General features: G+C 44.5%; 3 protein-coding genes and 2 non-coding genes across 7 annotated transcripts; 4 read left to right on the top strand and 1 right to left on the bottom strand.

Annotated features, from left to right (window-relative positions):
• The first annotated feature begins 2,987 nt into the window (after positions 1-2,987).
• On the top strand, positions 2,988-3,392 carry LOC128331873 (histone H4). Its single transcript, XM_053265839.1, has one exon. The coding sequence runs from the start codon at positions 3,030-3,032 to the stop codon at positions 3,339-3,341; it is 312 nt and encodes a 103-aa protein (XP_053121814.1). The 5' UTR covers positions 2,988-3,029; the 3' UTR covers positions 3,342-3,392.
• Positions 3,393-3,943: 551 nt separating this feature from the next.
• On the top strand, positions 3,944-4,015 carry TRNAM-CAU (transfer RNA methionine (anticodon CAU)). The gene has a single exon. It is a non-coding gene; the product is annotated as a tRNA-Met (tRNA).
• Positions 4,016-4,811: 796 nt separating this feature from the next.
• LOC128331858 (zinc finger BED domain-containing protein 6-like) lies at positions 4,812-16,088 on the bottom strand. Of its 3 annotated transcripts, none has more exons than XM_053265817.1 (3): positions 15,670-16,088; positions 14,253-14,432; positions 4,812-11,860 (listed from the first exon to the last, which is right to left on the bottom strand). In XM_053265817.1, exons 2-3 carry the CDS (start codon positions 14,277-14,279, stop codon positions 9,143-9,145), a joined length of 2,745 nt encoding a protein of 914 aa, XP_053121792.1. In that variant the 5' UTR covers positions 14,280-14,432; positions 15,670-16,088; the 3' UTR covers positions 4,812-9,142. The 3 variants fall into 3 exon arrangements, with proteins under 3 accessions (XP_053121792.1, XP_053121791.1, XP_053121793.1); XM_053265816.1 differs by having other exon boundaries at positions 14,233-14,432; positions 15,670-16,087; XM_053265818.1 differs by lacking the exon at positions 14,253-14,432 and having other exon boundaries at positions 15,670-16,087.
• A 642-nt stretch (positions 16,089-16,730) lies between these two features.
• LOC128331867 (histone H2B 1/2/3/4/6-like) lies at positions 16,731-17,259 on the top strand. Its single transcript, XM_053265832.1, has one exon. It carries the CDS (start codon positions 16,827-16,829, stop codon positions 17,205-17,207), a length of 381 nt encoding a protein of 126 aa, XP_053121807.1. The 5' UTR covers positions 16,731-16,826; the 3' UTR covers positions 17,208-17,259.
• A 1,163-nt stretch (positions 17,260-18,422) lies between these two features.
• On the top strand, positions 18,423-18,495 carry TRNAK-CUU (transfer RNA lysine (anticodon CUU)). The gene has a single exon. It is a non-coding gene; the product is annotated as a tRNA-Lys (tRNA).
• Positions 18,496-19,981: the final 1,486 nt, after the last annotated feature.

The raw sequence follows: 19,981 nt of genomic DNA, 5'->3' as shown, positions 1-19,981 counted from the left end.
TTATTCAATGCCTTAATATGTTTGTGCACAGGTGAATTCTTTTACAGATCTGTTCCCTCATTACTTGATCTTATTTCCCCACTCAGGGACGATAGAATATCTGAATTTGCACCCACCTATATCTAGCTGACTTATTTACCTTTTTGTGGTTGCTGGTCATTTGTTTAATTTCTATTGACAGATTTGTGGTGCACATTTCATAAGTTTGATTTGCTTCTTTGCTGGAGGCCTCAATACTTGTGCACAAGCAAACTGGAATTGAATTAAGAGATTGTTAAACTGAGGTAGCTGTTCACTGAACAGTTTCAGCATCTGAAACTGAAGACACCAATGTTCTTATAGACTGCAATAATTTCTTTGAGAGGTTTAAAGACTCCATTATACTTCTCCCTCACATGAACGTTTTAAATTGCTGTTGCTGTAGCAATCACAAAAAAGCAACACAGGCAGCAGAATCAGTCTAATTATTGTAGACATAGTACTGTCAGGTTGTTTTTTAAAGAAATTGTATCCAAAAAAGTGGAACCTGATTAAGTACCAATGCCATCATTGAGATGAATTTGACTAACTTAAAAGTACTGTTAATTTCAAGACTTAGTCAGACAAACTTACTAAGACTTAGTAATAAGACAGTAATGACTAACTTTCTTTGGATTCTTTTTAAAAAGATGTAGCTCAGTGTTTCAATAGAGATATGACCAGCTTTAAGAGAGGCATTGGTTTTCTCAAAATTGTTTAAGAACATTTTTGACTGTCCCTTTTCAATACAATACAATTTTTAAACCAGGACTGGTAAATTTTTGTGTTCTCAGGTACTTTTCTAAATTGTACAGCTGTCCAAAGGTCAGGAGTGTGTTTATGGAAGCAGAGTAGATTATTTTATTCATTCATATTTCATGAACAGAGGCACTTTGACCCCTGGACCTCAGGGCCAAAGTCCAGGACCTTCACAGCCCCTGCCCCCACCCCCAATCCTCTTTAGTCTGTCTCAGGTTGTGTAGTTGCCCAGCGAGCATGATGATGCTTAATTTGCATTGGGGGGGGGGCAAAGGCCTTCAAGTCCTGGCTCCAAAATTACCTAGATGCACCTCTGTTCATGAATGAATTCAGTAAAGGTGGAACATTGTATCTGACTTTTGTAGACCTTTAATAATTATAGAAATCACGTGGAAAAAATGTCAGTGCCATTTATCAACAAAAGGCATCTTAATTATGGCGCATGTGTGCTCAGGTCTAGCATTACACATACATATATGCATATTTTACATCTGATGTACCTGTTACGCACAAAGCAGATATATAGCAAAATCTTTCTTTGTCCACAGTTTCACTCCTAAGGTGGGAGAAGTCACCATGCTTTGATTAAAATTCAGTGCCACTTTTAAGGACCAAAATAATTTACTTTAAATTACCAGTTGGCCACCCCTGGTTTACATTGGACAACTTATCCACTGTTCACATGAAAAGGCTGAAGCACTGCCAGCCTCCACCCCGGCCGCCCCGAAAGGACTCTAATACTTTTACAAATGCCATGACTGATTGATTCATTCAATGCCATCAAGTCAGTGTCAACTATTAGCAACCACGTAGATAGATTCTCTCCAGGATGATCTGTCTTCAACTTGGCCTTTAAGGTCTCTCAGTAGTGCATTAATTGCTGTTGTGATCGAGTCCATCCACCTTGCTGCTGGTCATCCTCTTCTTCTCTTTCCTTCAGCTTTTCCCAGCATTATGGACTTCTCAAGGGAGCTGGGTTTGCGCATAATGTGTCCAAAGTATGATAGTCTGCGTGTGGTCGTTTGTGCCTTGAGTGAAAATTCTGGATTGATTCTAGGATCCATTTGTTGGTTTTCCTGGCTGACCATGGTCTCCACAAAAGTCTTCTCCAGCACCAAAGTTCAAAAGCATCAATGCTTTTTCTATCTTGATTCTTCAAAGTCCAGCTTTCACATCCATAGTGTGTGTCACGGGAAAAACCATTGTCTGAATGATTCTAATCTTTGTAGGTATAGACACGTCACGGCATCTAAATATCCTTTCCAAGGCCTTCTTTGGAACCCTACCAAGTGCTAGTCTGCGGTTATTTCTTGATTGCTGGATCCTTTACTGTTGATGGTCGATCCTAAAAGGCAGAAGCTATCCATTTCAATGTCTTCATTATCAATTCTGAAGTTCTGAACTTCATGACCAGGTGAAAAATTTCCACGTATGTACAGGCATAGAAGGAATTCAAGCTGGCAACCTAAGAATTCAATTAACTGTGCAGAGCATTTTTTTCTGCACATTGTTAAGAACTATCTATAATTCCCACAAACTATACATTTAGATTCATATACATTTATATAGATTTGAAATTTAGACTAAAAAACAAACAAACCATGTGCATAATCACAGATATACAAACGAAACCACATTTTTGCTTTGCATGGAATACATAAAGGAGTTTAAAGTGAGCAGTGAAAGGAGGAAATCCCCAATAAATACCAAGCAACAGCTCAATTTAAGTTTTCTCCTCCAAAAAATTGTTCTGTCCTTTATGTCCTGTAAGAAAGACCCTTCTGAAAACCCCAACATTTGAGAGATCAGGTTGCACTTTCTAGTGCAAACGTATAATTACTGTATATTCTGTAATAGCCCAAGATTGTAGGTATGTACAAAATAGCTCTGTTTTAAAGTTTTAAAAATATCTTTAGTATTATGTATTCTTAGTAGTTTTGCTAGTGTACCACTTTAAACAGAACGACATAGAAATTTGATACATCACGATGTCTAAGCAACAAGGAAGTGGCTAAGCAGGCGCCAACAATCAATTTAATTCTAACGAAGGGGAAGAGTGCCGACTGGCTCGTTTGAAATAATCTGCTCTCCTATGATTGGATAGCTATTATTTCTTCCTTCAGGCTATGCGGCAGAGGGTGGGGCGGGGGGAGTTTCTTCTTGTAGTTTTCTTTCTGGTCGTCCACCTTGCTATATATAATGCACCAGCTCTGCGAAAAAGGTACAATTGTCGGTTTTGTTTGAAAGTGAAGATGTCTGGACGCGGCAAAGGAGGAAAAGGTCTAGGGAAAGGAGGTGCAAAGAGGCACCGCAAAGTGCTTCGTGATAACATCCAGGGCATTACCAAGCCTGCGATCCGCCGTCTTGCGCGCCGTGGAGGAGTGAAGCGCATTTCTGGCCTCATCTACGAGGAAACCCGCGGAGTGCTCAAAGTCTTCCTGGAAAACGTCATCCGTGATGCCGTGACTTACACCGAGCACGCCAAGAGGAAGACTGTGACCGCCATGGACGTGGTGTATGCCTTGAAGCGCCAGGGCCGGACTCTGTATGGGTTCGGTGGTTGAGCAGCTCTTCAACTTCTAATCGTACAAACAAAGGTCCTTTTTAGGACCACCCACATATTCTAAAAAGAGGTGTCACTATTTTTTTTTTTTAATCTTAAAAAAATCACTTGCTTAAAGTATCATAACTTGCCACGGTAAACTTGTTAGTTCTCCGGTGGATTGTGCTATATGTGTGTAATTCTCCTGTATAGGGGTTCGGAACTAATAGCTTATTTTTCTGTGGATCTTCAGGATAAAACTAGAAGAGCCGGCACATTCACTTAAGCGAGGCTTTGTCAAACGGTGGAATTGTGCTCGGCGCTTAAAAATGCCTTAGAAATCGAAGTCAATGCAATACTAAGGTATCGGTCAATCAAGGTATCCTAATACACGGGCGTATTCTGAGTTCTTCCTGACTAAACTTATGTCTTATGAGCCAAGTGCTTGTAGAAACTGACAGACAAACAAGCGGACCTAAGTGAGCACTAGTATTTCTATCCAGTCAAAAGTTCAAGCTTGAGGTTTTTTCCCTGACCTGCTTAGTAAGCTCATGATTGAGTGCTGGAATCACGGAGTGCAGACGTCAGCTTTCTTATTACTGTAATGTGGCAAAAATCCTGCGAAGCAGAGTGGCGCAGCGGAAGCGTGCTGGGCCCATAACCCAGAGGTCGATGGATCGAAACCATCCTCTGCTAATTTTTCTGTTTTGTTATTTTTTAATAAGCTTCGTTTCCCGACTACTTACATTCTGAATATTTTACAAATATATTATTCATATTGATTCTGTTAACTTAAGTTTTTTAATTTAAAAGTTCATTAAGTTCACAAAGCTGTTGAACTTAAATGAGCATTCTATTTTACATTTCATTCTAAAAACAACGCTAAACTTGTGTGAATCCAGAGATTTATAACCTAATTCTATGTGTTTCAGTAGTGCTTATTTTCAGACAAAATCCTATGTATATTTAAGCCTCATTCATATAGAAGAAAGAAAATTACAAATTGACTTGAAAGTGCCACTTTGTTGTTAGCATTTGTCTAGTCTAACATGGGATACCCTGAGGATGGGTGAGTTGCTCTTAAGTGGTTTTATGTATAGACACATCAGCCCTATAACAAATTTGTCTACATAGCTGTTTTCTTCTTGAGATGTGCCGCAGTAGCAGTGTGGGCTGGACTGTCAGTTTTGATCTTCTCAACTCCTGTGATGTGTACAAACACACCAATTACTGGGAAAGCAACCCACACTTTTTCAGGTGGTAGAAGGCTTGCCATGTAATGGTGGACTGCTTCAAACTCCACCACCAAATTTAGTCTTGCAGCATACTATTTTAAAACAGCACAAGCTTTTGGGGATGAAAACACACTTTCATCCCCCAAACCCATGTAAAAGCTTTTGAGGATGAAAATGCACTGAGTGAGTTATGGTCAGTTGCCATAAATACACATGGTGTATAAATGGCCCCATTATCTAGTTTTGGATTCCTAGGCTATGAAAGAGATTTCATTTATTTGTTGCATTTATATACCCACAAAATCTCAAGGTGGTTTACAGCCCCCAAACAATGAAAAAACGACATCCACCAAAGGTCAACAGAGGTATCAGCAGGGGATGTGGTGTGTGTGTGTGTGTAATTTCCATATTCCCACAACTTCAAGGGATCCAGGATGCTCATGTGGCAACTTTGGGCCCAGTTGTCATTTCTCAGCCTAGCCTACCCCACAGTGCTGTTGTATGAACACAATGGGCCATGTAAGCTGCCCTGTTCTCATTGTCAGAAGGTATATCTTGGTATTAAAATGTTACATATAAAGGTAAATGCAGCTGCCAGGGTCTTGTTGAGGCCCTGTTATAACATCAGCTAATATAACAGCAGCCTTTTCTCAGTTTTACTGGCTCCCATTTTCTTCAGACTCCTGTGCCTGGCTTTGCCCTTTGAAGCCCTTAATGACTTGGGACCAGGGTATGTTAGGAAAACTACCTAGAGAGGAGAGCTGGTCTTGTGGTAGCAAGCATGACTTGTCCCCATAGCTAAGCAGGGTCTGCCCTGGTTGCATATGAATGGGAGACTTGGTGTGAGCACTGCAAGATATTCCCCTGAAGCCGCTCTGGGAAGAATGGTCTGACTCAGTATATGGCAGTTTCCTATGTTCCTATGTACCTCTTCATAAGGAGCATGACCAAGAAATTTGCTATATATCAGGGGTTCCCAAGCTTGTGTTCTTAGACAACAACTCTCATTATGCTCAGCCTTCAGCCATTGTGAAGGTTCAGTCTCTGTGTCTCAATAAGACCTTCCTCATGGAGTTGTTGTGAGGATTAAATGGGGCTGAGTGCAGGGAAGAATGTACTTAGAGCCCTGTTGGGTCCGACCAAAGCTCCATTGTTGTGGTCAAAGCTGCAAAATTTGGCCCGGAGTTACAGGCACAGAAAGCTAGGTTTAGGCCTAAGTCTGATATTCCAGTTTCATTGAGAAATTTTTTTTATGCTTGGTATTGATGAACTCTGAACAATGAACCAGCAAACTCTGAGTTGACAGGCAAATCCACCTGGTAATTGCTTAATGGTTTATGGTCTAAGAATGCCAGACGCAATCCTGCCCTTCCTCTTGCAAAATAATTTACAATAGTATGCAACTATTTTGTGTTTGCTACAGTTGTAACACTGATTTCTGACTTCACATATATTGTAAGAGAATCACTTTGGTATCACTGTAAGAATGCACCCATAGATAGGATAGGAGTCTGTGCACATAATTTAGAATAGGTGTTTCTCACATATAGAATTTAGCATTTCCTTGAGTCTATTTACACAGTAAATATGAATCTGTCAGCTTTAGAGATGCAGATTTGTTTGGGGAACATCGAGGAAAACAGACCCTTCCTGAGAACCATAAACCAATTTGGATCAGATTTCAGAACCCAAAAGGTCCAGCTGGGATGTATTAGATACTGGAATTCCTATAAGAGATTCCTTGATTCAGGGAATTGCTGAACTCTGAGTGAAATGATTAACTCCTAAGAGACAAGCCAGATTGTCTGGACGTTGCTCTTAGGTAGTAGCTTTGGGAAAGCTGGAAGCTAATCCTGCATTTTCTCTGGCAGAATGTTTACAGTGTTAATGTAACCTACAATGCTTGCTACAATTGTCATTGTTGACTTCTTGTCTCACAGATATTCAATGCGATCACCTTGGAATGTTTTTAGATGTGCACACTAGGTAAATGTACACAAAGCAATTTGATTGTTCTCTTACACACACAACTTAGTCTCTTCCTCCTTAATATTCTGACTTCTAACGCCTCTTTGGGGCAAGGCACCCAGAGTCCACCAGCACAGCCACTGTTCATCTGCAAAGCTCAGAAATGCAGATTATTTTGAGAACACCAAGAAACAATGTTCTCCTGACAACAGAAATTGAGGATATACAGGAGATGGCCCTCAGTTTCCTCAGACAAATAGACAATGTCATGAGCAATGAACACTTTTGAGGTTCAGGAGGGATGCTGATATCTTGAGGAAGCTCAACAGCTAGATCAAAGGACTGAACTACTAGAAGAACCCAGCTCGCTGGGCATCGCTTCAGCAACCTTTTGCCTAACAAGCAAACCTTAAATCACCTAAGAACTTGCTGTCTGGGCTACGGAGCGAAGCAGACGTTCTCCCAAGCTAGGCAAGAGACTGTCAGGGATTCCTGTTGCGGGACAAGGAAGCATGACTATCTCTGCCTAGACACATCTGGACTCCGGTCCAAGTACTCAACATGCCTGCTTGAAGTTGTCTGCAACGCTCACCAACAACGAACCCAAGCTCCGCTAACATCCATTTGGCCTCGACTAGATCCGGTAATATGCCCTTTTCTGAAGCAGCCTCAACCAGCATTGGTGGGCCACTGTGTGAAACAGGATGCTGGACTAGATGGGCCTTGGGCCTGATCCAGCAGGGCTGCTCTTATGTTCACCTTTGCCCCACTTCTCTTCTCTACTAAACCCTGGTACTCTGCTTAGACTCTCCTAAACCAATCCTTTGTTTCTTTCCTTCCCACCCACCCTTTTTTCTCCTTCTCTTTTAAGAATATCTATGATAGGGAAACAGCTAGCTTAATACTGATTTCACACGCACCCAGTACATATCTTCTAGTTAGGGACATCACACTTCATTACACTAGAAATACGATTGACTTGTCTAATCTGTCTGATTGCATTATTAGCTTCATTGACTGTTGGTTCTTTAATAAAACCCATTGGACAATTTAGAGTGTGTGGTTGTTTCTCTACTTCAGGGTTCAGAACATTGTGACCACTGTGAACAAGTCTTATTCTCATTGCTAGCTCCAGAGCATAAACAAAGTGCGGATTAAGCTTGGCTCACAACACCATGTAGTCCAGAGGCTCCCAACCCAGACATGTCCCCAGATTTCGAACAGCAGCTCCCATCATCCCCTGCTGCAATGTCTATGGATAGCAATAGCAATAGCACTTACATTTATATACCGCTCTATAGCTGGAAGCTCTCTAAGCGGTTTACAATGATTTAGCATATTGCCCCCAACATTCTGGGTACTCATTTTACCGACCTCGGAAGGATGGAAGGCTGAGTCAACCTTGAGCCCCTGGTCAGGATCGAACTTGTAACCTTCTGGTTACAGGGCGGCAGTTTTACCACTGCGCCACCATGGATGATGGGAGTTGTAGTCCAACATCATCTGAAGGTTGGAAACTCCTGATCTAGTCCCTCCTGTTTCATACAGTGGCTCTTCAGATGCCTCTCCAAGTTCACAAGCAGAGTTTGAAGGCAGTAATCTTGCTCAACAGCAATGTAGTCAGTGGTATACTGCCTCTGAACATGGAACCCTCTTTTAATCCCATCTAAACTATCGGCCATCGCATGTTGTGGTGTTGAGTTGCATATAGTAATTATCCAGACTGGCAATATTGGGCTCATTTGAGATTTGATCTCACACCCCAAGCAGGAAAAATCTCCTGCACCGGCCTGACCTCCTTGGAAGATTTTTTTTAAAAAGTAGTAAATAAATATCTTTGTTCTTAGCAATACTTTATGTAGCTTATTCCATTTCCAGCATATTTTGCATCAGTTTGCTCAGAAGATCAGTTAAAATACATGTTAAAAGGTTGCAAAATATCCAATTAAAATTAGGCTAAAGCCCTACAGATGGCAACCTTCATAATTTGTATTAGATATCTTTACATTAGCACAGTTTTCGGAGACCAATAAACTGCTTTTCCTGCTTGAGGTATGATTTTAAAAGGGATCTATACATATATGGAATGCATTGATTTGTTCTGGCTTTCTTTGCAGAAATAGTTACTCCGGACCCTCCAGGCGATCACAGTATGTGCCTGTAAGTCTCCAAATGCAGCCCATTAGCTACTTTATGTGACTTCATAGGTGGCTGGCAACCTGATTGTCTTTGCAGTCCCAGGCAGGCAGCAAACACGGGTTTATTAGGACTCTGGTGGGCAGCCATAAGAGTCTGCTGGGTTGAGTCTGTCTTTGTGGTTCATGTTCAGTAGGCCTTTCAATTGCCACAAAAAACCCAAAACCAAAACCTCCCCCCACAAAAGCAACCCCCCAATAAACAAGACCCTTGGGCCATCTCGAAGGATGGCAAAATGCTGCCTACAGAAAAGCTTAGTCCATTCGTTTTGCAGTAACAATGATATTCTCATGTTAAATCCAACACTCCGACACTACACGAGACTTAAAATGCAAATGTTCCCAAGCAATGAGGTACAAGTCTGCCCCCCAACAAGAGGACAAGCTCCAGCACCCGATCAAAAGTGCTGAGGCTGCCGAGTTTCTCACTTCTCCTCCTCCTCCTCCTCCTCTTTGTCCATGATGAGGAGGTCTTCTTCCTCTTCCATATCCAAGTCCTCTCGTGGCCCCATGGCCCCCTGAGAAGAGGAGAGGTCTCCCAGAGAAAGCCTCCAGTCTTGAGGGATGAGGTGGCGGTTCTTCCGTATGAAAGTGAACATTTTAACATTGGCAGGGGAGAGGTTCCTGGGGTGGTCGCCCACCGCCAAAGAGCCAGCCGTACTGGAGAGGTCCTCAGAGAACACTGAAGTGGGCGGACATCCAAAGTGGAACACAGCGACCTTGAAGAGAGCTGGCCAGATCCCGATCTTCCCCTGCCAGTACAACATCGGGTCCGCGTTTTCCCCAACATGGTCCACGTTGTCGTGAAGATACTCCTCCACTTCCCAGAGGGCGGCAGCAGCTCCCCCTTCAGTGGCCAGCCCCATGGCCGGGTCGCTTTTGGTAATCGCCCTCCACCGCTTCAGGGTGAACTGCCAGGCTGCCGAGCCTGGCAGGCTGGTGGAAGAGCTGGACGGCTGTGGAGATAAGCAGCCCACTGGCGTGAACTTGGCATCTGGTCCGGGAGGGACGTAGGACCTGGCCGCCAAGTCAATGATGTGTTCCCGCAACAGGGCCGCGTCGCTCACATCCGCACCGCCCAGCTTCATGGTGGTGATGTCTCGGAAGCGGGGGTCGAGGAAAGCGGCCACCCGGCAGATCATGCTGGTTTTCATGCCTCTCAGCTGGATGTCATTCTCCAGACAGTCCAGGGCCTGGGTGGTGAGATGCGCGGCCGTGTTGTGGTTCTCTTGGTGGTATCTCGTTCTCAACGCCCTGAGTTGCTCCTCCAGGAACCACAGGAGCGGGAGCGCTTGGCAGAGTGTGGCGTCGGGCCGCGTGACCAGCGTCGCAGCGTCCTCAAAGGGCTTTAAGATCTCTACCAAACACTTCACCAACTTCCAGTCCGCAGGCGTAAGGTGGAGGTGCGAGGCTTCCGACGACGCTTCACTGAGCATCACGCCAACGGCTTGCCGTTGCCGGTAGAGACACTCCAGCATGCGTAGGGTGGAGCGGGACTTCGCCTGGGCCTCTTGCCACGTGGGCTGGCGGAGGCCCAGGTTGGCTTGGGCTTCCAGGAGGCGGCGGCGGGCGGCGGCGGAGTGGCTGCAGTAGCGACAGATGCTCCGCGAAGTCTTCAGGAGCCGGGCAACCTGGGCGTCGGCCGCCAAAAAGGCCTTCACCACCCTCTGCAGGCAGCGTGCCAGGCAAGGGACATGCTTGAGGTGCAGCTCTTGCACGGCACCGGCCACCTTGGCGCCATTGTCCGAGACGACGCCCCCGATCTTCAGGTCGTACAGCCAGTCCTGCAGGACTTCCCTCAGCTTGTGGCAGATGTCCTCCGGCAAGCAGGGCCCCTCGAAGGTGCACACCGACAAGGTGGCGTGCTGCCGGGAGAGGGCCCCAGCTAATTCGGCGACCCAGCACCCTGTCACCGACAGGTAGGATGTGGTTGGGCCGCTGGCCCAGGTGTCTATGGCGATGTGGACGGTGCGGCCCATGCTGCAGACCACCGCTTGGCGTACAGCTCTGGACACCACCCTGGACAACTCTGGCATGGCCTTGGAGGAGAAGAAGACGCGGCCAGGGACCTTCCAGCGGGGCTGGGCGGTGGCCATCAGCCGGCGGAACCCTTCGCTCTCCACGTAGGAGAAAGGCTGCATGTCGACGGCGAGCATCCAGGCCGTATCCGAAGCCAGCTGAAGAGCTGTTGGGTGAGTGGGAGGGTAGTAGGGCTGGTTCCGCTCCTGGCGGGGAAACTGAAAGGTTGGGCTGGGGTCTGGGATGACCATGGAGTGACCATGCAGCCTCTCCTTCAGAGGCGCCAGAGGCGAAGGAGGAACGACAGCCACCCCCGGCAAGTGGAGCCCATGGTGGACCTTCAAGTGCTTGTGCAAGGCGGTCGTGCCCGGCCGGGTGCCCCCGTCCTTCCCTCTCCGCACCCGTTTCTGGCAAGTGCTGCAGATGGCCACGCAGGGCTCCCGTGGGTCCAGAGTGAAATAATCCCACACGGCGGACGTGGTCTTCTTGTGCACGGGAGGGGGGATGGCATCGGCCAGCCCGCAGGCCAGCGCGGAGTCCCGATCGCGCCCACGCTTGGGCTGAGAGGAAGGGGCCGAGACATGGGCCAGCGGGTTGAAGAAGTGCAGCATCTCAAGTCCGGCTGGGTGGACCGTTCGGGCCAGGGGAGCAGGGGACAGGTAGGCAGGAGGAGGTGGCGGCGTGGCTGGTGCGGGGAGGATATGAGGAGGGGAAAGGGAGACGATCTCAGCCACTTCCTCCTCCTCTTCCTCCTCCTTCTTTAAGTAGGAGAGCATCTCGTGAACCTCCGAATGGCAGGACTGCTTCACAATCAGCTGGCTAGAAGTTGCCGGAGGCGGTGAAAAGCCTCCCAGCTCTGCGGTCTCCTCCTCTTCCTCCTCCTCTTTTTCCTTCAAGTAGGAAAACAGATCGTGCACCGTCGTCTGACAGGGTTCTTCCCCCTTCATCGCCGTCTGCAAAGAAAGAGCCGGTGCCATCATCGGCATGGGCTCCCGAGGGCTGCCTCCTTCCTCTGTGCTGGAAAAAGGAGGCTCTTGGAGATGGACGGCCAGAACTTTCCTCATGGATGCTGCCGGCTGAGCTCGCTTCCCCCGGCCACATCTTGGTATCATTGTGGATAGATCCTGCAAGAGGGCAGCAAGCAAAAAACGTTCTCACTTTCTACAGCTGTGTGTTTTGTTTCTCCAAAACCAACTTGCTTCTCCTCCTAAATCGAATATTTAAATGTCCTAGGACGGTGGTTCCCATGCTTGAGTCCCCAGATGTTGTTGGACTACAAGTTCCATCATCCCCTCACCATCATGGCTAGAGATGATGAAAGATGTAGTCCAACAGCATCTGGGGACTCAAGGTGGAGAACCAGGATTTCCCAACCTGTGGTACTCTGGATGTTGCTGAACTTCCAACTCCCATCATCCTCAGCTACAATTTGTTGGGGTACCACAAGTTGGGGAGCCCTGCCCTAAACCAGTGGGGTCCTATTCTTCCTTCTCTTGCACTCGTGTCCCACAGCACTTCCAACCCATATTGGATCTAACTGCTGAAAGGTCCTTACTAATATTGCTTAGTCCTGGCTGGGAATCTTTCACAGAAAGCCTTCTTCCCCTCTCAGTGAGGCCACCAGACTCCGACAAGTGACTTGTTCCATACCAATCTATCCTGCGCCTTATATTATTTATTTGTTTAAAATATTTATTTCCCAGCCCTCCAATGCAATACTGCTTAGGGGAGGCTCACAACAGTTATAAACTGTATAAAATTAAGAACAACGCAGCAAAACAGGCAGAAAACTAGACACTATGGAATAACTCAATTAAAGCACCCAGTTAAAAACCCAGATTGTACTAACAAAAATTTTAACCCAATTATTTGTTTTAATCTTCAGATGGTAGTAGAAGGTTTTAGAGAGCCTCTCTAAACAAATGAGTTTTAAGGTCGTTTTTAAAAAAAAGCCCCTAAGGGTGGGAGGCATTCCACAGCTGAGGGGTCACAACTGAAAAGGCCCTGTCTTTTGTCCCCACCAACTGAATCCCAGTCAATGGCAGGGCTGCAAGCAGGGCCCAAGATGATGTCCTAAACACACTGGACTCTGTGCTTACCTGTTCCTGTTGCTACTGAGATCCCACTCACATCTGACTCATTCTGAACCACATATGCACCACCAGCATAACTACACTCTCCTCAGTTGCTGTGCCAATGCAGCAGCACAACTCCTGGCATGGCACTGGGGCAAAGGTCCACACGTTTTTCTGTTTTTGTTTTGTTTGCCTTGCATATCTGATCCAAAGCTGGGCTACTTTGCCTGGGGCTGCCCTTGAAGACTAACACCAAAACAAGTGACACTACAGCAGAGAGTAGGCAACTTTGGCTCACCAGCTGCTGCTGAGCTACAACACCCATCATCCCCAGTCACAATTTATTGTGGCTGGGGACGATGGGAATTGTAGTTCAGCAGTAGCTGGAAAGCCAAGTTGGCTGTCCCTGCACTATAGACCGGTGATTAGCAAGCATAAGCTGCTGGGATCACATCTTGCAAGCAAGAATAATCTCCTGGGGGTCTTAGGAAGAAGGGCAGTATATAAATATTATAAAATAAACAAGCAAGCAAACAAACAAACAAACCAGAGAGAGTTACACTAGCCACCAACCTGCCTCTGAGGCCAGTTATTATTAACTTAGCAGTTACTGTAAGGATTACAAGATAATACACACGAACTGGATTAAACACCTGAACATAGAACATAAGAACAGCCCTGCTGGATCAGGCCCAAGAAAGCCCATCTAATCCAGCATCCTGTTTCACACAGTGGCCCACCAGATGCCACTGGAAGCCACAGGCAGGAGTTGAGGGCGTGCCCTCTCTCCTGCTGTTGCTCCCCTGCAACTGGTACTCAGAGGCATGCTGCCTTTGAGGCTGGAGGTGGCCTATTGCCCTCCGACTAGTAGCCAACGATAGACCTCATAAGAACATAACATAAGAACCTGAAAGCAGTATGTAAATGCTAAGCATCGTTACTGATTCAAGGTGGAGGTTATTTTAATCTTTATACATGGGAGGACCTGCTCCCATCTGCAGCCATCTGCTTTAGTTTTTCTGAAGTTGTTTTATTTCTCCCATCCCTGCAACAGAGACCTAGACTGAGAGAGGTGCAGAAGTCGTCTTTCTCAGGGGAATTCCCTCCCTTTTATCATCATTATTATTTACTTTTCAGCAAAAACTTCTCAAGGCATCGTACACTGCAAAAAGAACAAGAAAGTCGTACCAAAAAGGATCACAATCTAAGCCTGGCCTTGACTAATCACAGGTGCCAAGGAGCCATGGCACCTAGAAATTTAACTGTGGAACCTAGACCAAGATATTCAGAGGGAGAGTTATTTAATCAGATCTTCATTTGTCCCAGGTAGCCTGGTTTCCATTCTTTCTTAATATAGATATTTATTCATAATTTTTGAGGCAGGATGAACAATTTTAGCAAACATATATGAAGATATATACATTAGTTTCTGTTCTGTTACTTGCAAAGGGGATAAAGAGAAGTCCATTTACTCTCCCCATCCACAACGTCCATCATTCAGTCTTTAATTTCACACTTGTAAAAATCTCAGCTTGCACATGGGACAGAGCCTTCTTGGTCATTGCCCCCAGGCTGTGGAGGGCTCTCCCAGCTGGCATCTGCTCCTCAGCTTCCATTACAGCTTTCAGAAGGAAAGTAAAAACACATTTTAAACCCAGCTATTTATTTATTTATTGTTACATTTCTATACCACCTTTCATTAAAACAATCCCAAGGCAGTTCACACAGAAAAATTAAAACTATAAAAATACGCAATTAAAATATTAAGCTAAAATATAAAAACATGAATCTGACTAAAAAGATTTAAAATACAAGCATTTTGGTATTTTACAAGCAAAATCCAAGTTTTTAGATGAAGGTTATGTTCTGTGTTGCTGCTGCTGTACGTTGCTGTGTTTTATTGTGTATGTTTTTTTAAAAAAAAACTTTAATAGATTTTTATTATTTCAATATTGAAATTTAATATTTGTGTTGTTTTAAGGGTTTAATATACTTGTATTGTTTCAAAGATACTTGGGATTAGTTTAATGAAAAGCAGTAAACAAATCTGACAATAAATAAATAAACAAACAAACATGTTGTCAGGTGCCTATTGCCTGGCTCCTAAATTTTTGGGCTGGCTTCTGGATCCAAATAAATTTTGTCAAGGCCTGATCTAAAAATAAAACACAAAGGAGACACCATCAACAGCCACTGGAGGATTACTGGGCTGGGCTTTAAAAAAGGAGCATTGACAGAAGAAGCCTTCCAAACTGTGACCCCGTGGTGGGCGAATGTGATCACCTAACTTGGGTGGCCTGTGGGAGACTGCCTGCCTGCAACATTACTGTTAACAAAATGTATATGAAGCTTGTGGGCATTTCTTTCTTTTCTTATAGTAGAGTAATCTTGTTGGAATTACCTTTATGGAATACCACTGGCGTTTCAGTTACTCATTTCATTGATTTATTATTGGTGTACCCTGCTTTGGATCCTTGAAAAAGGACAATAGCCCGTCCCACACCTGAAAAAGTAAGACAGTAATTCATACAATAAAGTATGAATTACTTTACTGCAGTTCTTGATTACAAGCAGGAAAATGTATGTGGTGCAAGGTTTACTGATCTAATTTAGTTGAAGTCCCCTGGACCTTCGAAAAACTCCACTCATGAACAAAAAAAACACAACAATCATTTGCAAAAAGAAAAGGATCATTCTCTTTTGTATAACTCCCTCCATTAGCACATGATTAAACTGAACGCCTGGTAGGAGAAAACCTTTTCCGAACATGCATCTCTGCCCACCAGATGCCCAAACGTGGGGGGTAAACGCGAGTCAATATCTTTTTTTTTTTACCCTTAAAAAGGAGGACCACTCACCGATCCAAGATGGAAGTCAGCAATAGAGGTGGCAGGAACACCCACTCCCTTAGATTGATTGCTACAGGGGTGGATTCTAAGAGGAACCGATCACTCACTATATTGCAACAGACGACTCCAAAAACAGTTTAAAACTGGAGGGAAAGGAGGGGGCCGAGAGACAACGCGAGCTCTTAAAGATACAAATTTGCTTTTTTCCTCCAGACTTAGTAGCTAGACCAGGGGAAGAAACGGGAAGGAAAAAAACATAGACCCGGAAGAAAAAGCTAGAACACCCGGATGTAACTTTAAAAAAAAAATCCACAGGAAAACCCATTCCTGGTAATCTGTTTGTTTCCACTCCAAAGTCGGTTTCAAGGTCCGCTTTCTAACTTGCTGTAGGTTTTCTTGTTAAGGCTGTGTGGGGCCCAGTCCTATGCAGGGCTACTCAGAAGGGAACATACACAGGACTGCAGACTCATAGAAGAACCCTGAATCAAGGAATTTGCTCTCAAGAAGGTAGATCGCCTTTTCATGGCAGGTTTGTTCCAGAGGATGCATACTGCGAGATAGTGCATGCTAAGAATAAGTCCGTGCAAGGAGAGCAAAGCAATTTTTTTTTTAAAGAAAGCAAATGTTCTTATATGAATTTCCCCCACCCACGTGGATCAACTCAGATGTTTGCATTTCTTAAAACGCAAGACAAGTTCGTTTTTCCTGCATCTTGTTCATGCTAATTAACTGCAGGCGATAATTATTTTTCTTGGCTCAACCAACCCACTCAGATCGAGAGTCTTGGGAAAGGGGAAAAAACATAATCCTGCCCATTCCTGAAAGCTGAAGTAACAGGCATTTGATCACACAAATGCACTGCTTTTGGGTTGCTTGAGGGTTAATGGGGGATATCGTCACATGACTTTCGTTAACCAATAGTTGGAGGATTTTCTAGAGAAGAATCGAAATATACCGGACCAATCGTATCCCAAGGTTTGAATCCTATTTGTTTGCATATTTCGTTGCCTGAGGATGACGCAATCGCGCCACTGACCAATAAAGACCCGGAATTCAAGCGACCGCGGCGCCGGACCCTGACTTATAAATACTGAAGCTCGCCGAGAGTTGCGGCAGCGGTATTGTTTGTTGCTGTTGAGTAGGAAGGAAGTAGTGTTTTTCAGAAAATGCCGGAGCCTGCGAAATCAGCGCCTGCGGCCAAGAAGGGGTCGAAGAAGGCCATCACCAAGACCCAGAAGAAGGGGGACAAGAAGCGCAAGAAGAGCAGGAAGGAGAGCTACTCCATCTACGTCTACAAGGTGCTGAAGCAGGTCCACCCCGACACCGGCATCTCCTCCAAGGCCATGAGCATCATGAACTCCTTCGTCAACGACATCTTCGAGCGCATCGCCGCCGAGGCCTCCCGCCTGGCCCACTACAACAAGCGCTCCACCATCACTTCCCGGGAGATCCAGACGGCCGTGCGCCTCTTGCTGCCGGGAGAGTTGGCCAAGCACGCTGTGTCTGAAGGCACCAAGGCGGTCACCAAGTACACCAGCTCCAAGTAAATTTCTCCCCGAGAAGACAGTTCAAAACCCAAAGGCTCTTTTAAGAGCCACCCACTTTCTCAGTAAAAAGAGTTCTAGTCATTTAGTCTCTTATGGTACACAGAAGGAAACACTGTAAACTAAAAGCTGTATTTTTGCTCTAATGCTTTAAGCTGTAAAGATCATGTTTTATTGTATTCCTGGAGTGGTGTTGGTTAGTCTTTCTGCTCTTGAAGTTTTATTCTCCAGTCCATGGGTTTAGTAACTTACTATACGAACCAGTTGTTGGCAAAAATCTTTTGGGCTATGTCTGAAGGCACCAAGGCTGTTAGCAAGTATACCAGCTCCAAGTAATTTGCCTCTTTTGCTTTAACACTTCTAGATAGACCCAAAGGCTCTTTTAAGAGCTACCCACTTTAACAATAAAAAAGCTGATGCACTTTGCAATCCACTCAGTATTAAATAAAAACTAGCACTTCAGACGAAAGTTAAAAGTGGTTCAGGAAAGCGGTATGCTTCTCGTAGCTATGTTAAAAGTAGTTAAAACATAATGTTCTAATTTCACAAGTTTTCAATCACTTCCATTAATACGCAGCATGAGCGTTAATGATGCTTGTATAGCACTTTGCCACAAAAAATTATCAAAACTATGACAAAAGGAACGGGAAAGTAATTTTCTCTTTGAAGGGGCTAACTTTTTTTTAAAAACCCACAACTCTTTTGTATTTAAAAGACTCAAAATGCGCGTCAAAGGAAATAGTGGGCTGTCGGGATTGGCTAGTTTGAATGCAAGTCTATCGGTATTGGTTGCTAAGTGTCTCCTTCCCACGAGCTGAGTTTTCCCTACCGTAGGTTTCTTTTTGGTCGGGCATTCTTCATGCTTCCTTTGCATTGTAGCAAAATTTGAATCCGACTGAATTTTTCCACCCCAGCTTTTAAAACCAAGGAAATAAAACCAATTATCAATTCGTGTTATAGCCACTCTGGAAGGAAAGTAGGCGGGAATTGGTTCAGAAGTTCAGATTATTTCAGTCTATCTCTTCGTGGTAGTGACACATACATATAGATATACTTGGGCATAACTTGTGAAGTGCGACAGCATGAATACATCAAAGCTTTACAACAAATACATCTCTCCTAAAATAAGAACAAACAGCTTTTCGAATTGCTGGTTTATGTTCAAGCAGAAGGATAGACAGCACACACTAAAGCTTATGTCGGGAAAAAAGCTACAGAGCCCGGCTAGCTCAGTCGGTAGAGCATGAGACTCTTAATCTCAGGGTCGTGGGTTCGAGCCCCACGTTGGGCGGTTAGATTTTTCTTTTTCCCTCTTTGGTTGTCATGAAATAACAAATGGGTCGAATGGGAAAGGCAAGACTTAAATAGTCTCCGAGTCCCTACTAGCACCATCTTAATTAAATACAGTGCAAATATTTAGATTTCCCTTACATTTTTCTAGAAGCAATAAGATATATTGGTCCCTGGGGAGAATTATTGGTCCTTTGGTATATGGACAAGGTGTTTAGCCGAGTTTGGCCAATGACATGTATACTTGACCCTTGCCCTTCATGGCTTATTAAATCTAGTGAGGAGGGAATTTTTAGCTAGGTCCAGAAGGTTTTAAACACCTCATTGAGAGAGGGTGTGGTCACAGCTCGATTTTAGCAAAATATTATTCAACCACTCCTAAAGAAATCCAGTCTGGATCCAGAGCATGTAAACAACTATTGGCTCTTCTTGGGCAAGGTGTATATTGAGGAGTGTATATTGAGGAGTGTATATTGGCTAAACAGCTCCAGACATTCTTGGAGGAAACGGACTATCTAGATCCATTTCAATCAGGCTTCAGGCCCAGTTTTGGAACTGCTTTAGTCGCCCTGTGGGATGACCTATGTAGAGAGAGAATGGAAAAGAATACACTTTTTTTACCATCATAGATCAAACAATACAACAAAAAATGCTACATAAGACTCGAGCGCATAATACAATGTAGCAAAACCTAGCCACATTGAAAGTGATCTTTTTGCAAAAGTTAGATAACAAAAATGCCAAATAAAATTCATCAGAGTGACTCGGAAACTTCCCCCAAAGAGGAGAAATTAGTTTTGAACGAGCATCACTATAAAATGTGTGGTATAAAATAACATGAGGGGTAGGTTCTACAGCACCCAAACCACAGGGGCAAATCCTTAAGTTAAATGGAATCCCTTTATATCTACCATTCCTGCCGGAAGGGCGTTTAGGCGAGCAAGAGTAAATGGAGGCATAAATTTAGGGATAAGAATGTATCTAAATATGCTGCCGGTTTAGAATTTAAAAGTTATTTCCCCAAATAGATACCACTCCTTAGACAGGCTGTATCCACTTGTAATTCTGAATCGGCAATACGCTGCTTAATGACCTGCCAGGCCAGATCATGTCCTAATCTATGAATTTCCTCATGGGAGAATCCAAATTGAAGAAGTTTATTTTTAACCAAGGTCCTCCACTTATGATTAAAATCATCAATCATTACCGAGGAAGCCAGGCCTACATTGGCAAAAACTAAATTTAACCAAAACTTTTTAATACAGGTCTAATATGGAGGGAGGGAAAGAGAGAGAGAGAGAGAAAGAGAGAGAGAGAATGCAACCCTGTTAATTCTCTTGGATCACTTGGCTTTTGATACCATTGACCACGGTATCCTTTTGGATAGGCTGGCCAAGTTGGGTGTGTAAGGCACAGCTCCTGCCTCAAGGCTAGTTCCCGAAAGGTGGTGCTGGGGCGATACTGTTCAACCCCGTAGCAGCTATGCT

Source organism: Hemicordylus capensis, chromosome 6 (genome assembly GCF_027244095.1).
Source record: "Hemicordylus capensis ecotype Gifberg chromosome 6, rHemCap1.1.pri, whole genome shotgun sequence".
NCBI lineage: Eukaryota > Metazoa > Chordata > Lepidosauria > Squamata > Cordylidae > Hemicordylus > Hemicordylus capensis.
This window is presented reverse-complemented; position numbering and strand designations above follow the sequence as displayed.